The sequence below is a fragment of the Rhinopithecus bieti genome, unplaced genomic scaffold (assembly GCF_001698545.2).
Source record: "Rhinopithecus bieti isolate Rb0 unplaced genomic scaffold, ASM169854v2 scaffold_12070, whole genome shotgun sequence".
Classification (NCBI taxonomy): domain Eukaryota; kingdom Metazoa; phylum Chordata; class Mammalia; order Primates; family Cercopithecidae; genus Rhinopithecus; species Rhinopithecus bieti.
The window spans coordinates 39,489-52,500 of record NW_016807449.1 but is presented as its reverse complement, the minus strand read 5'-3'; the positions used below and the strand labels follow the sequence as shown (position 1 = coordinate 52,500).

The 13,012-nt window shown below is 51.1% G+C and overlaps 1 protein-coding gene across 1 annotated transcript in view; it reads right to left on the bottom strand.

Moving 5' to 3' along the window:
* Positions 1-107: 107 nt before the first annotated feature.
* The window catches only part of HAPLN3 (hyaluronan and proteoglycan link protein 3), a 23,600-nt gene continuing 10,695 nt past the window's right edge, over positions 108-13,012 (bottom strand). Inside the window, exons 2-5 of the mRNA XM_017882043.1 lie at positions 10,063-10,233; positions 4,225-4,593; positions 1,786-2,088; positions 108-1,076 (exon numbers count right to left, since the gene is read on the bottom strand). Of these exons, the coding sequence (XP_017737532.1) occupies positions 790-1,076; positions 1,786-2,088; positions 4,225-4,593; positions 10,063-10,186 (1,083 nt within the window). The 5' untranslated portion in view covers positions 10,187-10,233 and the 3' untranslated portion in view covers positions 108-789. The remainder of the gene's footprint in view (positions 1,077-1,785; positions 2,089-4,224; positions 4,594-10,062; positions 10,234-13,012) is intronic.

Genomic DNA, 13,012 nt, shown 5'->3' with positions numbered 1-13,012 from the left:
CCAGCCAACCTACGAAGCCTGGGCTAGAACTGCCCCCATCACACCCACCAGGCAGGGGCCTGCGCCCTGAGACCAAATGAGATGGAAACACAGAAAAGGACTGGGGATGGCGGAAGGCAGTCATAGCACCATTTATTGTCCAAAGAAAGTACACACACCTGAGAGCCTCTCCCCACACAGGGAAAAATGAGAAACAAATGACAACAAAACAGATTCTTTGGAACCAAGAGGGGGAGGGGAATGGAGAGGGGAATTTCTCCCTTCCCTCATATTTCACCCGGAAGCCTAGAACTGGCTTCCAGCCCTAGCCCCTCAGTGGGCAGACTGGGGTCAGCAGCTTCACAGAGAAGCAGAGGTGGGCAGGAGAGGCCCAAAGCCCAGCTCCGGAGGCCCCCGAGGCCCTCTTCTTCCCCTAGGCTGAGGGGCAGGGAGAACTGTGCCCACCATGCCCTGACTCCCAGTGGCATTCTGGACACGCCACCGCCCGCTCTGGGCACCAACCTCCTTAAGGGAGGGAGACCAGCCTGGATGGTGGGGAACCCTCCAGAAGCCCACAAAACCGCAAATGGCCCAGGGGAGCAGGCAGGATTTCTGGAGTGGGGCGTCCAAGAGCAAAGGGAGGCATTGGGTTCTGTTTGCTTTACAAAAAAAATAGTAAAAAAGTGTTTAAAGAAAATTTAAATTGAGAAGTATAAAAACAGTTAAAATGGCTCCAACCCACAAGGGAAAATGAACCACTCAATAAATACATAGCCAGTGAGAGAATGCGGCAGGGGAGGGCCCTACGTCCTAGTGCTGGCGGTAGCAGTAAACACCGTACAAGCGGCTCTGTGGGTCAGGGAAGCCAAAGCTTCGGACCCCAGGCTCCGGGGGCCCACAGTTGGGATGCGGGTGAACCACAGGGTAGCGGACGCTGCCATCTGCCAGCCAGCCAGCGTCGCAGCGGTCCAGGCCATGGAACTTCCAGGCGGCAAAGAGCTGTCCCACCTTGGCGATTGTGGCATCATCTTCCTGGCAGGCCTCCCTTGCCTCTGTCAGTGTCAGCTTCTCAGGGTGCTCCAGGTAGTACACCCGCCCTGGGGAAAAGGGGGCATGAGTGCCGGACAGCACAGGGGGCAGCCAGAGAGCACAGCGGGGCCTGCAGAGATGCCAGCCCCAAAGACCCATCTGAGCCCAGGGAGCTACCATACTGCAGGCATCTGCAGAGAACACTTCCTAATCTTCACCCTCTCCCAGAAAGCTCCGTCCCACCTGCCATAGAACCTGGGTCCCTCCAGTCATGTCTGCACTCCCCCACCACCCTTCCCTATTTGCACCCTGGGTGGACACCCCACCTAGGCTGGACCAGTCAGCGTTTCTCACCCATTCGGTCATTTACTGAACACCTACTATGTGTCAGATACTTTTCCAAGGGCATGGCATATGACACTGAACCAGTTTCGGTGTTTACTTGCTCATCTTCCTGTGAAATGAGCTGCTTTGTGAAGACAGGCTGTGTTTTATTTGTCTGTGATTCCCTGGAGTCTAGTCTAGGCTCCAGCATATGGTAGGCACTCAGTAAATATTTGATGAATGAAGAAACCAATGATCGGCATAAAGCAGCAGCAGCAGCAAAACATTCGAAACTCAACCAGACGCTGCTTCAAGGGTGACTGGTGCTCTTGGCCTCCAGGTGGCAGTGCCAGCAGAGCCAGCAGAGGGGGCCAGAGCTCCCCAGAAGCTGCCCTCCCACAGGTCCTAGATGGCCACCAAACCCGCAGGCCTGGGCTTGGCCATTCCACTCACCCTTGAGGGCAGTGGCAAAGCAGAATACATCATAGCGGTGCAGGCGGCGGTGGCGGGGGCCGTAGCTTCGCACGCCAGGTGCCAGGCCCGGGCCACCGCAGGGCTGCCGGGGCAGCATGATGGGGTACTGCACCGTGGCGTCCTGCAGCCAGCCCGCGTTGCACCAGTCCAGGCCCTCCTCCCAGGCCCGGAAGAGCTGCTCAAAGGAGGCAACCACCGCACCCTGCTCAGCACAGACCTGCTGGCCCTCATGGAAGTTGAGCTGATAGCGCCCGTTGGGGGACTGGTAAGGAAAGACCACACCTGTGGGGGGAGGAAAGAGGAGCTTAGGGGGTGGCCAGGGGCCCAGCTGGCTGGACACCCCACTCTCCTCCCACCTTCACTGGGACATGTGCTCCCTGCAACACACACACACATACATTGTCCCTCAGAAAAACTCAGCTAACCTCTGACCTCCTGTCCGTTGCTGCCTCTCTCCTGAGACTCAGCTCATTCACAGCAGTACTCAGAAGACATCCATGAGTTAAGGTAATGAATTAGTCAATTAATGACCCCAACAATAGAAGGGAAACGATACCTAATACACAAGGCTGTTGCCAGACCCCCAGTGAGGCTGTGCCATCTTCTCCAGACAAGCCCGGACTTTGGGCTCTAGGGGCCAGGTTTGACTCCCAGCTCCCCACTCATTAGCTGGGACCTGATAGTGTATGTTATTATTAATGTGGAAATTTCCTAGGAAAATTCAAGGAACTTTCCACGTGTGGCAGATGATTTTCAGGAGAAGGAGAGGCCCTAGAGGGCATGGGGAGAGGGGTGGGGAAGGGCCTTTCCATAAAGAAGGCTCAAAGGCAGGGAGGTCCTGGGGCAGGCAGTTTCTCTCCTTGTGGCCAGGGTCTGATGGGGGCCACAGGCTTTCCTCAAAAGATATGTTCATGTTTGAAATTTTATTCTAATAAAAAGTTTTTAAATTTCTGAGATGCAGTCTCTACCAAGTCAATGAAACCTTAAGGAGTAGAGGTGACCCTAGGAGTCTGGGAAGGACACCACTTGACTGCTGTTGTTTACCCAGAGTCTTTGGAATCTCCTCCCTGTGGCCAAGGACCTGGGAATAGCCTGAGCCCCAAACCTCCAATCTCATCAGGGCAGGAAGCCAGGCACCTGGGCAAAGCCAGGTTGGGTGGCAGAGAAGCCCATGGGCTCTGACAATCAGCTTGCAGCCTCCACATGTGTTTGCAGGGGGACTGTTTCATGCCTGGTTCCACCCCAAATTCCTAGCCCTTGCAGCCCCAGGAATGGGGTGAGGGCTCCCTGTTTCTCTAGGCTGCCCCTGCAGACCCCAGACCAATGACTCTTGCAGGTTCTCCCCAACTCCACTGCCACCCCAAGTTCAGGAATGAGGAATGTGGCCCCTCTGAGCCACCATGTAAGCCATGTGGACACTTGCGGCAAAGACGGAGAATGCATTTTAAGGATGTACATGTTATCCTCATTACCTCCTTGGGAGGTAAAGGAGGAAAGATTGTGATACCCCATTTTACACCTGAGAGGCCAGGGTTCTAAGGGGGATGAGACATTTACCCAGATGTCACAGCTGGGATGGGCTGGGGCTAGTCAGGTCACCTTCCTCTATGCCCAAACTGCCCTTAACATGTGGGAGAGAGATGAGGACACACAGCCCCATCCTAGAGACAGAGAAGGTAAATACAAATTAAAGATCAAACACGGACCTCACATACAAGATCTGGCTTGCAGGGTGTGGCTGGTTTGGACAGCATTGGGTTTTGGTTTTGTTTTTTGGGGTTTTTTTTTTTGTTTGGTTGGTTTTGTTTTTTGTTTTTTGTTTTAAAAGGAGGTTTTACATAAAATCAGGAGATCTCACATAAAATATAAGCTTATCTTGTCAGGCCAGAAAATTTGGCAGAGTGGGGCCTGCATTCCGGCATGGCATCATCAACTGGGCCTGAGTAGGGTGGGAGCTCCCTGGGGACAGGACAAGGGCTCAGGAGTGTGCCCAGTCCCCACCACTCCCCTCCCATTATCTCACACTGGGCTGCCTCATTCACTTGTGTTACCCGCTAACCTTGCTTAAATCTCAGCTCTATCTCTAATAAGCTGTGGGGCCAGCTCTGGTTTTCCTCTCTCTGAATGGGATGTGAATGACAGCGGGTAGAGGGGAACAGATTCTAGAGGCTGGGTGCTTGGGTTCAGACCCCAGCTCTGTCATTTACAAGGTGTGTGACCTTAGGTAAGTTACTTGACCTCTCTGTGTCTCAGTTTCCTCACCTGTAAAATGGGGTTGATAACAGTAGCTTCCCTGTGGGTTGTTTTGAGAATTAAGTACTTTTAAATGTCTAAAGCACAGAGATCTGGATGTTTTCTCTGGTCCTCTCCCCTCTGCTCTCAGGTCCCAGTGTCACCTAGTCCCCGTCAGGGTCTCACCCCGCAGCTCCAGCTCCACCAGACCGCTTTCATCCTCCAGCCCATCAATGACCTCACAGCGGTAACGCCCATAGTCCTCCAGTCGCAGATCCTGGATCTCCAGCGAGACATCATGCTCCTTCTCCTGCCGCAAGTGCACGCGGCCTTGGTAGTCCCCAAAGGAGCGGTGCCTCAGCCCGATGGCCACCAGCACATCCTTTTCTGGGGCCCCGTTCTCCGACAGCTTCCACCATTTGATGCGCACGCGCCTTGGGGAGCCCAGGGCCGGCTCGTAGTGGTAGCGGCAGGGCAGGATCACACTGGCCCCTTGGTAGGTGAACAGGGTCTCCTCGGGTGTCTCCACCACCAGCTTCACTCCATTGAGGAGGTCTTGGGGGAGAGATAGGGTGCAGATGAGACCTGCTGCAGCACATCCGTACCCCTGCAAGGGCCACCTCACCCCCTCATCCGCGGCTCCTCCAGGCTCAGATTGCAAAAATGGCCACCATGCTCCACCCCTCCCTGGATCCACATGCTCTGCAGTATGACTTTGCATATCCTTCCATCAACAGATGACATTTATTCCCCCACCCCTTGAATCTGTGCTGGCTTTGCCAACTGAATGCCTTGGAAGTGACTATTCATCATGCCTGTTCTGAGCATAGGCCCCAGAGGGCCTTGCTGCTTCCACTCTTTTTCTTAGGACTTTGCCAGCCACCATGAGCATATGGCCAGGCTTGCCTGCTAGAGGATGAGAGACTACACAGAACAGAGACAGAGCGCCCCAGCTGAGGCCATCCTACAGCAACCAGCCCCCCGCTGACCTGCCCACCACGGGCAGGCACATCTGCAAGACCCAACTGCAAGACCTGAAGAAATGGAGCCCACTCCAAAGTGCTGACCCACAGAATCATGAGCTAAAAAAACAGCTGTCATCTTAAACAAGTCACTAAGTTTTGGGTGGTTTGTTATGTATCAAAATCTAACCAATGGAGCAGGCAACAAGAGCTATCCCACATGAAGTACATGGCCAGGACAAGCGGCCCTGATAGGAATCCCTCAGAGTTTCCTTCCCCACCACACTGGCCAGAGGACAGCACAGCCCCAGCTTTACTCTCTGGTCCAGCTGTCTGCCATAACTCTTCCCAGATACCGAGCAGCCTAGTGAGCTAAGGGCAGAACTTCTAAAGGAGACTATGCTCAGGGCTCCGAGTTACAAATACACACAGACCTCAACATGCAACAAAAGAATCAAGTTTACAGGCTAAGGCTGCCTCTTCTTTAACTGGAGAGCCCCTATTGGGACCTCACTGTCATTCTCTTGGGTCTAGACTTCAAGACATGCTTGATTTACTCAAGGTGGGGGACAGGGGCCAGGCATGGTGGTTCACGCCTGTAATCCCAACACTTTGAGAGGCCAAGACAGGAGGATCGCTTCAGCCCAGGAGTTTGAGACCAGCTTGGGCAACACAACGAGACCCTGTCTCTACAAAAAAAAAAAAAATTTTTAACTAGCTGAGTATGGTGGCATGTGCCTGTGGTCCCAGCTACTCGGGAGGCTGAGGTGGAAGTATTGCTTCAGCCCAGGGGGTCGAGGCTGCAGTGAGTCATGATCGCACCACTGCGTTCCAGACTGCGTGAGACAGCAAGACTCTGTTGCTGAAAACAAAATAAAAACAACTCAATTAATTAAAAAGGTGGAGGCAAGGGGCAGCCTCATGGGTAAGCAGGAGACGGGAGGTTCACTGTAGAGGAACCATGCTGAAAAAGAGCTATAGAGCTATACCTAAGGTGAATGATTGCCATATGTAGAGGCCTCCAAGTGTGGCCCTCGGGTCAGTAGCATTAGCATCACCAGGAATTTGTCAGAAATGCACATTGTTGGGTCCCAGTGCATCAGAGACTCTGGGAATGGGGTCCAGCCTCCAGAGGACTCTCAGGCTCATTCAGGTTAGAGCTGTCCTACTCTGCAGAGGCAGTAGGTACAGAGGTTTGGAGTCAGGCAGTCCGGGCTTGCATCTTGGTTCCACCTTTTCCCAGCTGTGTAATCCAGGGAATTCAAGCCTCAGCTTCCTCATTTGTAGAATGGGTTAATTACAGTCCCTACAGAGGGCTGTGATAAGGTTGAAATTAGGTAAGGCAGGCCTGGCACACAGAAAGTGTCCAATAGATACGAAGCAGGGCTATCATTTAGGGGCCACTTCCTTGGTTCTTCCCAACTCTCGAGTAAAGCTACCTTTGAAGCTTTAACCTGAATAAAATGAAAATGTATATCCATATGATAAAATACTATACAGCCATGTAAAATAATCTGGTAGATGTACATTCATTTGTTGACTTAGAAAATTATTTATATTCTATGAGGTGATAAGGGAGACTACAAAATCACATGTATGACATGAGCTGATTTTTGTTGGAAGAACGTTTTCTAAATCATAAAGGAAAGCCTCGGCCATGTGTGGTGGCTCACGCCTGTAATCCTAGCACTTTGGGAGGCTGAGGCAGGCAGATCACTTGAGGCCAGGAGTTCGAGACTAGCCTGGCCAATATGGTGAAGCCCCATCTCTACTAAAAATACAAAAATTAGCTGGGCACGGTGGTGCACGTCTGTAGCCTCAGCTAACTCAGAAGGCTAAAGTGGAAGAATCTCTTGAGCCCAGGAGGCAGAGATCACACCACTGCACTCCAGCCTGGGTGACAGAGTGAGACCCTATCTCAAAAAAAAAAAAAAAAAAAAGGAAAGGCTAGAAAGAGATACCTAAAAAGTCAGCAGTGGTTCCCCTGGGTGGGGGGATTATATATGACTTTGCTTGCATATTCAGGGACAAAAGGGAGAGAGAAAAATTAAATGTCGGCCTGGTAGTGTGGTGAAACTATAGGTAGGAAGTTTAAGTTTTTTAAATTCCACAAATCTCAATAAAGTAGTGCTTGTAGGCCCGGCACAGTCGCTCACACCTGTAATCCCAGCACTCTGGGAGGCTGAGGCGGGCAGATCACGAGGTCAGGAGATTGAGACCATCCTGGTTAACACAGTGAAACCCCATCTCTACTAAAAATAGAAAAAATTAGCTGGGCGTGGTGGTGGATGCCTGTAGTCCCAGCCACTTGGGAGGCTGAGGCAGGAGAATGGCATGAACCCAGAAGGCGGAGCTTGCAGTGAGCCAAGATCATGCCACTGCACTCCAGCCTGGGTGACAGAGCAAGACTCTGTCTCAAAAATAAATAAATAAATAAATAAATAAACAAATAAAGTAGTGCTTGTACAACAAAATAAATTTTGAAGGAAAAGGGTGTGGTAGGCTAAATAATGGCCTCCCAAAATACCCTAAATCCTAATCCCTAGAACTTGTGAACATTACCTCATGTGGCAAAATGGACTTTGCAGATGAGGTTAAACTAAGGATGTTGAGATGGGGAGGGTATCCTGAATTTTCCAGATGGGCCCTAAATGCAAATACGCAAGTACCTGTTTAGAGGGAGGCAGAGGGAGATTTCCACATAAAAGAGGAGAAGGCCAAGTAGCCATGGAGGCAGAAATTGGAGTGAGGCAGCTACAGGCAAGGAATGCCAGCAGCCACCAGAACTGAAAGAGGCAAGGCAAGAACAGATTCTTTCCAAGAGCCCCGAGGAGGCACAGTCCTATCCACACCTCAATTTCTGCACAGTGAAACTAATGTTGGATTTCTGGTGCCTAAAGCAGTGAGAGAATACATTTCTGTTGTTTCAAGCCACCAAGTTTGTGTTAATTTGTTACAGCTGACCTAGGAGACTAATAAAAGGGGGAAATTTTCTCTGCAGGCACAATCATCTACTCAAAGGCAGAGGGAAAGGTGAGAAACACCCAGCCCTGTGCTTGCAAGTTCATGTGTCATCTCTGAACCAGGCTGTGAGCTCTTCATGGCAGGTGCTGGGTATTACTGAGACCAGCAATCTGGTTCGTTCCTTCCACAAACAAGTGGAACAAGTTTTTTGTTATTGTTGTTGTTGAGGCAGAGTCTCGCTCTGTCACCCAGGCTGGAGTGCAGCGGCGTGATCTCAGCTTACTGCAACCTCCTCCTCCCAGGTTGAAGCAATTCTTATGCCTCAGCCTCCCAAGTAGTTGGGATTACAGGTGCACACCACCACACCCGGCTAAGTTTTTGGGGTTTTTTTTGTTTTGTTTTGTTTTTGAGATAGTCTCAGTTTGTCGTTCAGGCTGAAGTGCAGTGGCGCGATCTTAGCTCACTGCAACCTCCACCTCCCGGGTTCACGCCATTCTCCTGCCTCAGCCTCCTGAGTAGCTGAGATTAAAGGCACCTGCCACCATGCCCAGCTACTTTTGTATTTTTAGTAGAGACAGGGTTTCACCAAGTTGGTCAGAATGGTCTCAATCTCTTGACCTCATGATCCGCCCGCCTCGGCCTCCCAAAGTGCTGAGATTACAGGCATGAACCACTGCACCTGGCCAATTTTTTGTATTTTTTAGTAGGTTTTGGTATGTTGGCCAGGCTGGCCTCGAACTCCTGACCTCAAGTGATTTGCCCACCTCAGCTTCCCAAATTGCTGGGATTATAGGCATGAGCCACTGCACCCAGCCCTCAGCTTGTCTTTTTAATAGCTGTGTGACCTGGACAATTGGATTAACTCTCTGAGCCTCAGTTTGCTCATCTACAAGAACAGATGATAACAGAATCTACTTTCAGGCTGTGAGGGCAGGCAGCATCAATTCAGCCTGGTCAGCACCCATGCTGCACTAGTGGTTAAAAATGTGTATTTTCGGCAGGGCTTGTTAGCTCACGCCCGTAATCCCAGCATTTTGGGAGACTGAGGCGGGTGGATCACCTGAGGTCAAGAGTTCAGGACCAGCCTGGCCAACATGGCAACCCCCCCCCCCCCGTCTCTACTAAAAGTACAAAAATTAGCTGGGTGTGGTGGCAGATGCCTGTAATCCCAGCTGCTCGGGAGGCTGAGGCAGAAGAATCACTTGAACCTGGGAGGCAGAGGCTGCAGTGAGCCAAGATTGTGCCACTGCACTCCAGCCTGGATGACAAAGTGAGGCTCCGTCAAAAAAAAAAAAAAAAAAAAGTGTATTTTCACCCTTGCCTACGTCAGGGCTTTTGTGATTATAAGAGACAACATATGCAAAATATCTAGAAGCGCGCCCAACCCATGATGGGTGCACAATAACTGCTACTTTAAAAAGTTCCCTGCCCAAGGCCACACAGCTAGTAAGAGGTAGAATTATAAGACTGAAACTCGGGCCAGGCATGGTGTCTCATGCCTGTAATCCCAGCAATTTGGGAGGTTGAGGTGGGTGGATCACCTGAGGTCAGGAGTTCAAGACCAGCCTGGACAACATGGCGAAACCCTGTCTCTACTAAAAATACAAAAATTAGCCAGGGTGGTGGCACATGCCTGTAATCCCAGTTACTTGGGAGACTGAGGCAGGAGAATCGCTTGAACCTGGGAGGCGGAGGTTGCTGTGAGCCGAGATCGCGCCACTGCACTCCAGCCTCGGCAACAGAGTGAGACTCTATCTCAAAAACAAAACAAAAGAAGATTCAAACTCACATCTATTTGACCCGAAGTCCCCTTTCCACCGGGCGGACCAGGGAGGACACATTTAAGCTGGACCCTGAACAATTGGCAAGACTTTTAGGGAAAGTAAAAAGCCTAAGTGAATTGGGCCCCATGCCTAGGGGGCTGGCAAACACAGGGAAACGAAATCACCCCTTCCTCTGTCTGCGAAGCAAGCTGGTCCACTACAAGGGCCCTGCTGGAATGTCCCTGTCCCAGCCTGGAACCCACAGATCACAGCAAGAGCCAGGGAAATCTAGGTCACCCAAGGGAGCAAAGAGCTAGGTGGAGGATGTCGCCTACCTTTGCCATGACCGTTGCCTGGGTTCTGGTCGTTGGCGCTGTTGGAGTAGTAGAAGCCATTATAGAAGGGCAGTCCATAGGAGCCGGGCAGCAGGAGCAATGGGACCAGGAGCAGCAGGCCCATCTCCTCATGCCAGGGCAACCCGGGCCAGGCTGGGGCCCCAGGGCAAACTGGGAAGGGGAGGAAAACAAAGCAATTAGAAAAGCCCAGCTTCGTGGGCCCGCATCCCCTCTACTCCAACACCATTCACTCGTTTGCTCAACAGCTCACTGCAGGACACCTGCCACCTGTGTGCCAGATGCTGTTCCCGGAGCTGAGAAGACAGCAGTGACAAGCTAGATGAGGTTCCTGCTTTCAGGGAACTGCACCCCGAAGGCAAGATGGGAGATCAGCAAAGAGACAAATTATAAGAAGGAAGTAACAGGCAGCTAAAAGACAACAGAGAAAATCAAGCAGGACGATACGACAGGCTCAATGTTTTTCAAGCCAGAGGTTTGAATTTGAAAGGTTATGAGCAGGCCGGGCATGGTGGCTCAGGCCTGTAATCCCAGCACTTTGGGAGGCTGAGGCAAGCAGATCACCTGAGGTCGGGAGTTCAAGACCAGCCTGGTCAATAGAGAAACCCCCTCTCTACTAAAAATACAAAATTAGCCGGGTGTGGTGGCACATGCCTGTAATCCTCAGCTACTTGGGAGGCTGAGGCAGGAGAATCGCTTGAACCCAGAAGGCAGAGATTGCGGTGAGCCAAGATCATGCCATTGCACTCCAGACTGGGCAACAAGAGTGAAACTCTGTCTCAAAAAAAAAAAAAGAAAGAAAGAAAGAAACAAAGAAAGGTTATGAGCAGCATTTTTAAATGACACCAAATAAGCTAAACTAGAACAGAAAATATCAGGGTGCATCGATGGTATGTTAAGCAAAGATGAGTCCTGCTTTTTTTTGAGATAGAGTCTTGCTCTGTCACCCAGGCTGGAGTACAGTGGTGTGATCTTGGCTCACTGCAACCTCTGCCTCCTGGGTTCCAGAGATTCTCCTGCCTCAGCCTCCCGAGTAGCTGGGACTACAGGCGCCCATCACCACAACCGGCTAACTTTTTGTATTTTTAGTAGAGACGGGGTTTCACTGCCTTAGCCAGGATAGTCTCGATCTCCTAATGCACCTGCCTTGGCCTCCCAAAGTGGTAGGATTACATGCGTGAGCCACCGCGCCCAGCCTGTTTTTTGTTTTTTTGAGAAAGGGTCTCACTCTGTGGCCAGAGTGGAGTGCAATGGCGCGATCTCAGCTCACTGCAACCTCTGCCTCCCGGGTTCAAGTGATTCTTGTGCCTCAGCCTCCCACCTAGCTGGGATCACAGGTGTAAGCCACCATGCCCAGCTAATTTTTTTTTTTTTTTTTTTGAGATAGAGTCTCGCTCTGTCACCCAGGCTTGAGTGCAGGGGAAGCTCCGCCTTCCAGGTTCACCCTATTCTCTTGCCTCAGCCCCCCGAATAGCTGGGACTACAGGCACCCACCACCACACCCGGCTAATTTTTTGAATTTTTTAGTAGAGACAGGGTTTCACCGTGTTAGCCAGGCTGGTCTCAAACTCCTGGCCTCAAGAGATCCACCCACCTCGGCTCCTAAAGTGCTGGGATTACAGGTGTGAGCCACTGCACCGAGTAAGGTCAAAATAATTTTTTTTTTTTTTTTTTTGAGAAAAAGTCTTGCTCTGTCACCCAGGTTGGAGTGCAGTGACACAATCTCAGCTCACTGCAACCTCCACCTCCTGGGTTCAAGTGATTCTCATGCCTCAGCCTCCTGAGTAGCTGGGATTACAGGCGCGTGCTAACATGCCCGGCTAATTTTTGTATTTTTAGTAGAGACAGGGTTTCCCCATGTTGGCCAGGCTGATCTCGAACTCCTGACCTCAGGTGATCCACCCTCCTCGGCCTCCCAAAGTGCTGGGATTATAGGCATGAGCCACTAAGCCCAACTCAAAAATAATTTTTGAACACCATGCTAGAGGTCTTGGGAGCTATTCCAGTTTGGGTGAGCACTCAAATAAAAGAGGTAGCCCACCCATGGGCTGTAGTTTGATGATTTGATTTTTTTTAATATTGCATTAAAATATTATGTCTTGATTACTAAGATTTTTAGCAAACCCCCTTCCTCCCCAGCTTAAACCTCACACTGAGGGCTACTGCCTCACTCATGTCACCCTAGCCCTGCTCACCTACCATTTACTGCACACTCTCAACAATTAAAAGATGGGGTCACTCCTTGAAGGAGCTTGGTCCAGGGAGGGGGCAGAGTCGTGGGCAGGCAGTCTCGATTGCTGTGTGGTGAGTACCAAGATGGAGGTACAGAAACACGAATGTCCAAATGAGACTGAAGGTACAGGAGTTTGCCAGGTGGAGAAGAACTGACAGGTTTATCCAGTAGGGCATTGCCACTACAAAGGTGCAGATGCCAGCAAGAGTCCTGATCCTGGGTGTGCTGGGGGTATACAGGGGTTCCTTCATTTGTCCCACACACCCACCAGGTCCATCATCTGTCCTTCTCTGACATGTATTGGTCCCTGTGGGTCACTTGTCTCAGTTCCCCAGCCCTCTGGCTTCTGGTGGGATAGAGCCAATGGGAGGCACTCAGAGAAGATGACAGAGAGGGAAGAGAAGGAAGACCGGGCATTGTTTCCTGGCTCCCTTGCCACCCCAGTGCCTCTGCCACACAGTGTCTGCTGCTGCTGGTCTCTGCGTCCCCAGCTTCCTTGTTGGGTCCCTTTACCCTGCTCTCTAGAAGTCATTCCTCCATTAAAGTTTCTTCATTGGAATCATCTGGGCTGGATTCGGCTTCCTGCAAATACCCTGGCTGCCATGGGGGAGAGGAGGTAAGGGGGTCACCAGGGCCAGTGTCTGCACGCCTTGGGTGTCAGGCCCAGAAGCATATCCTATTTTTTTTTTTTTTTTTTTT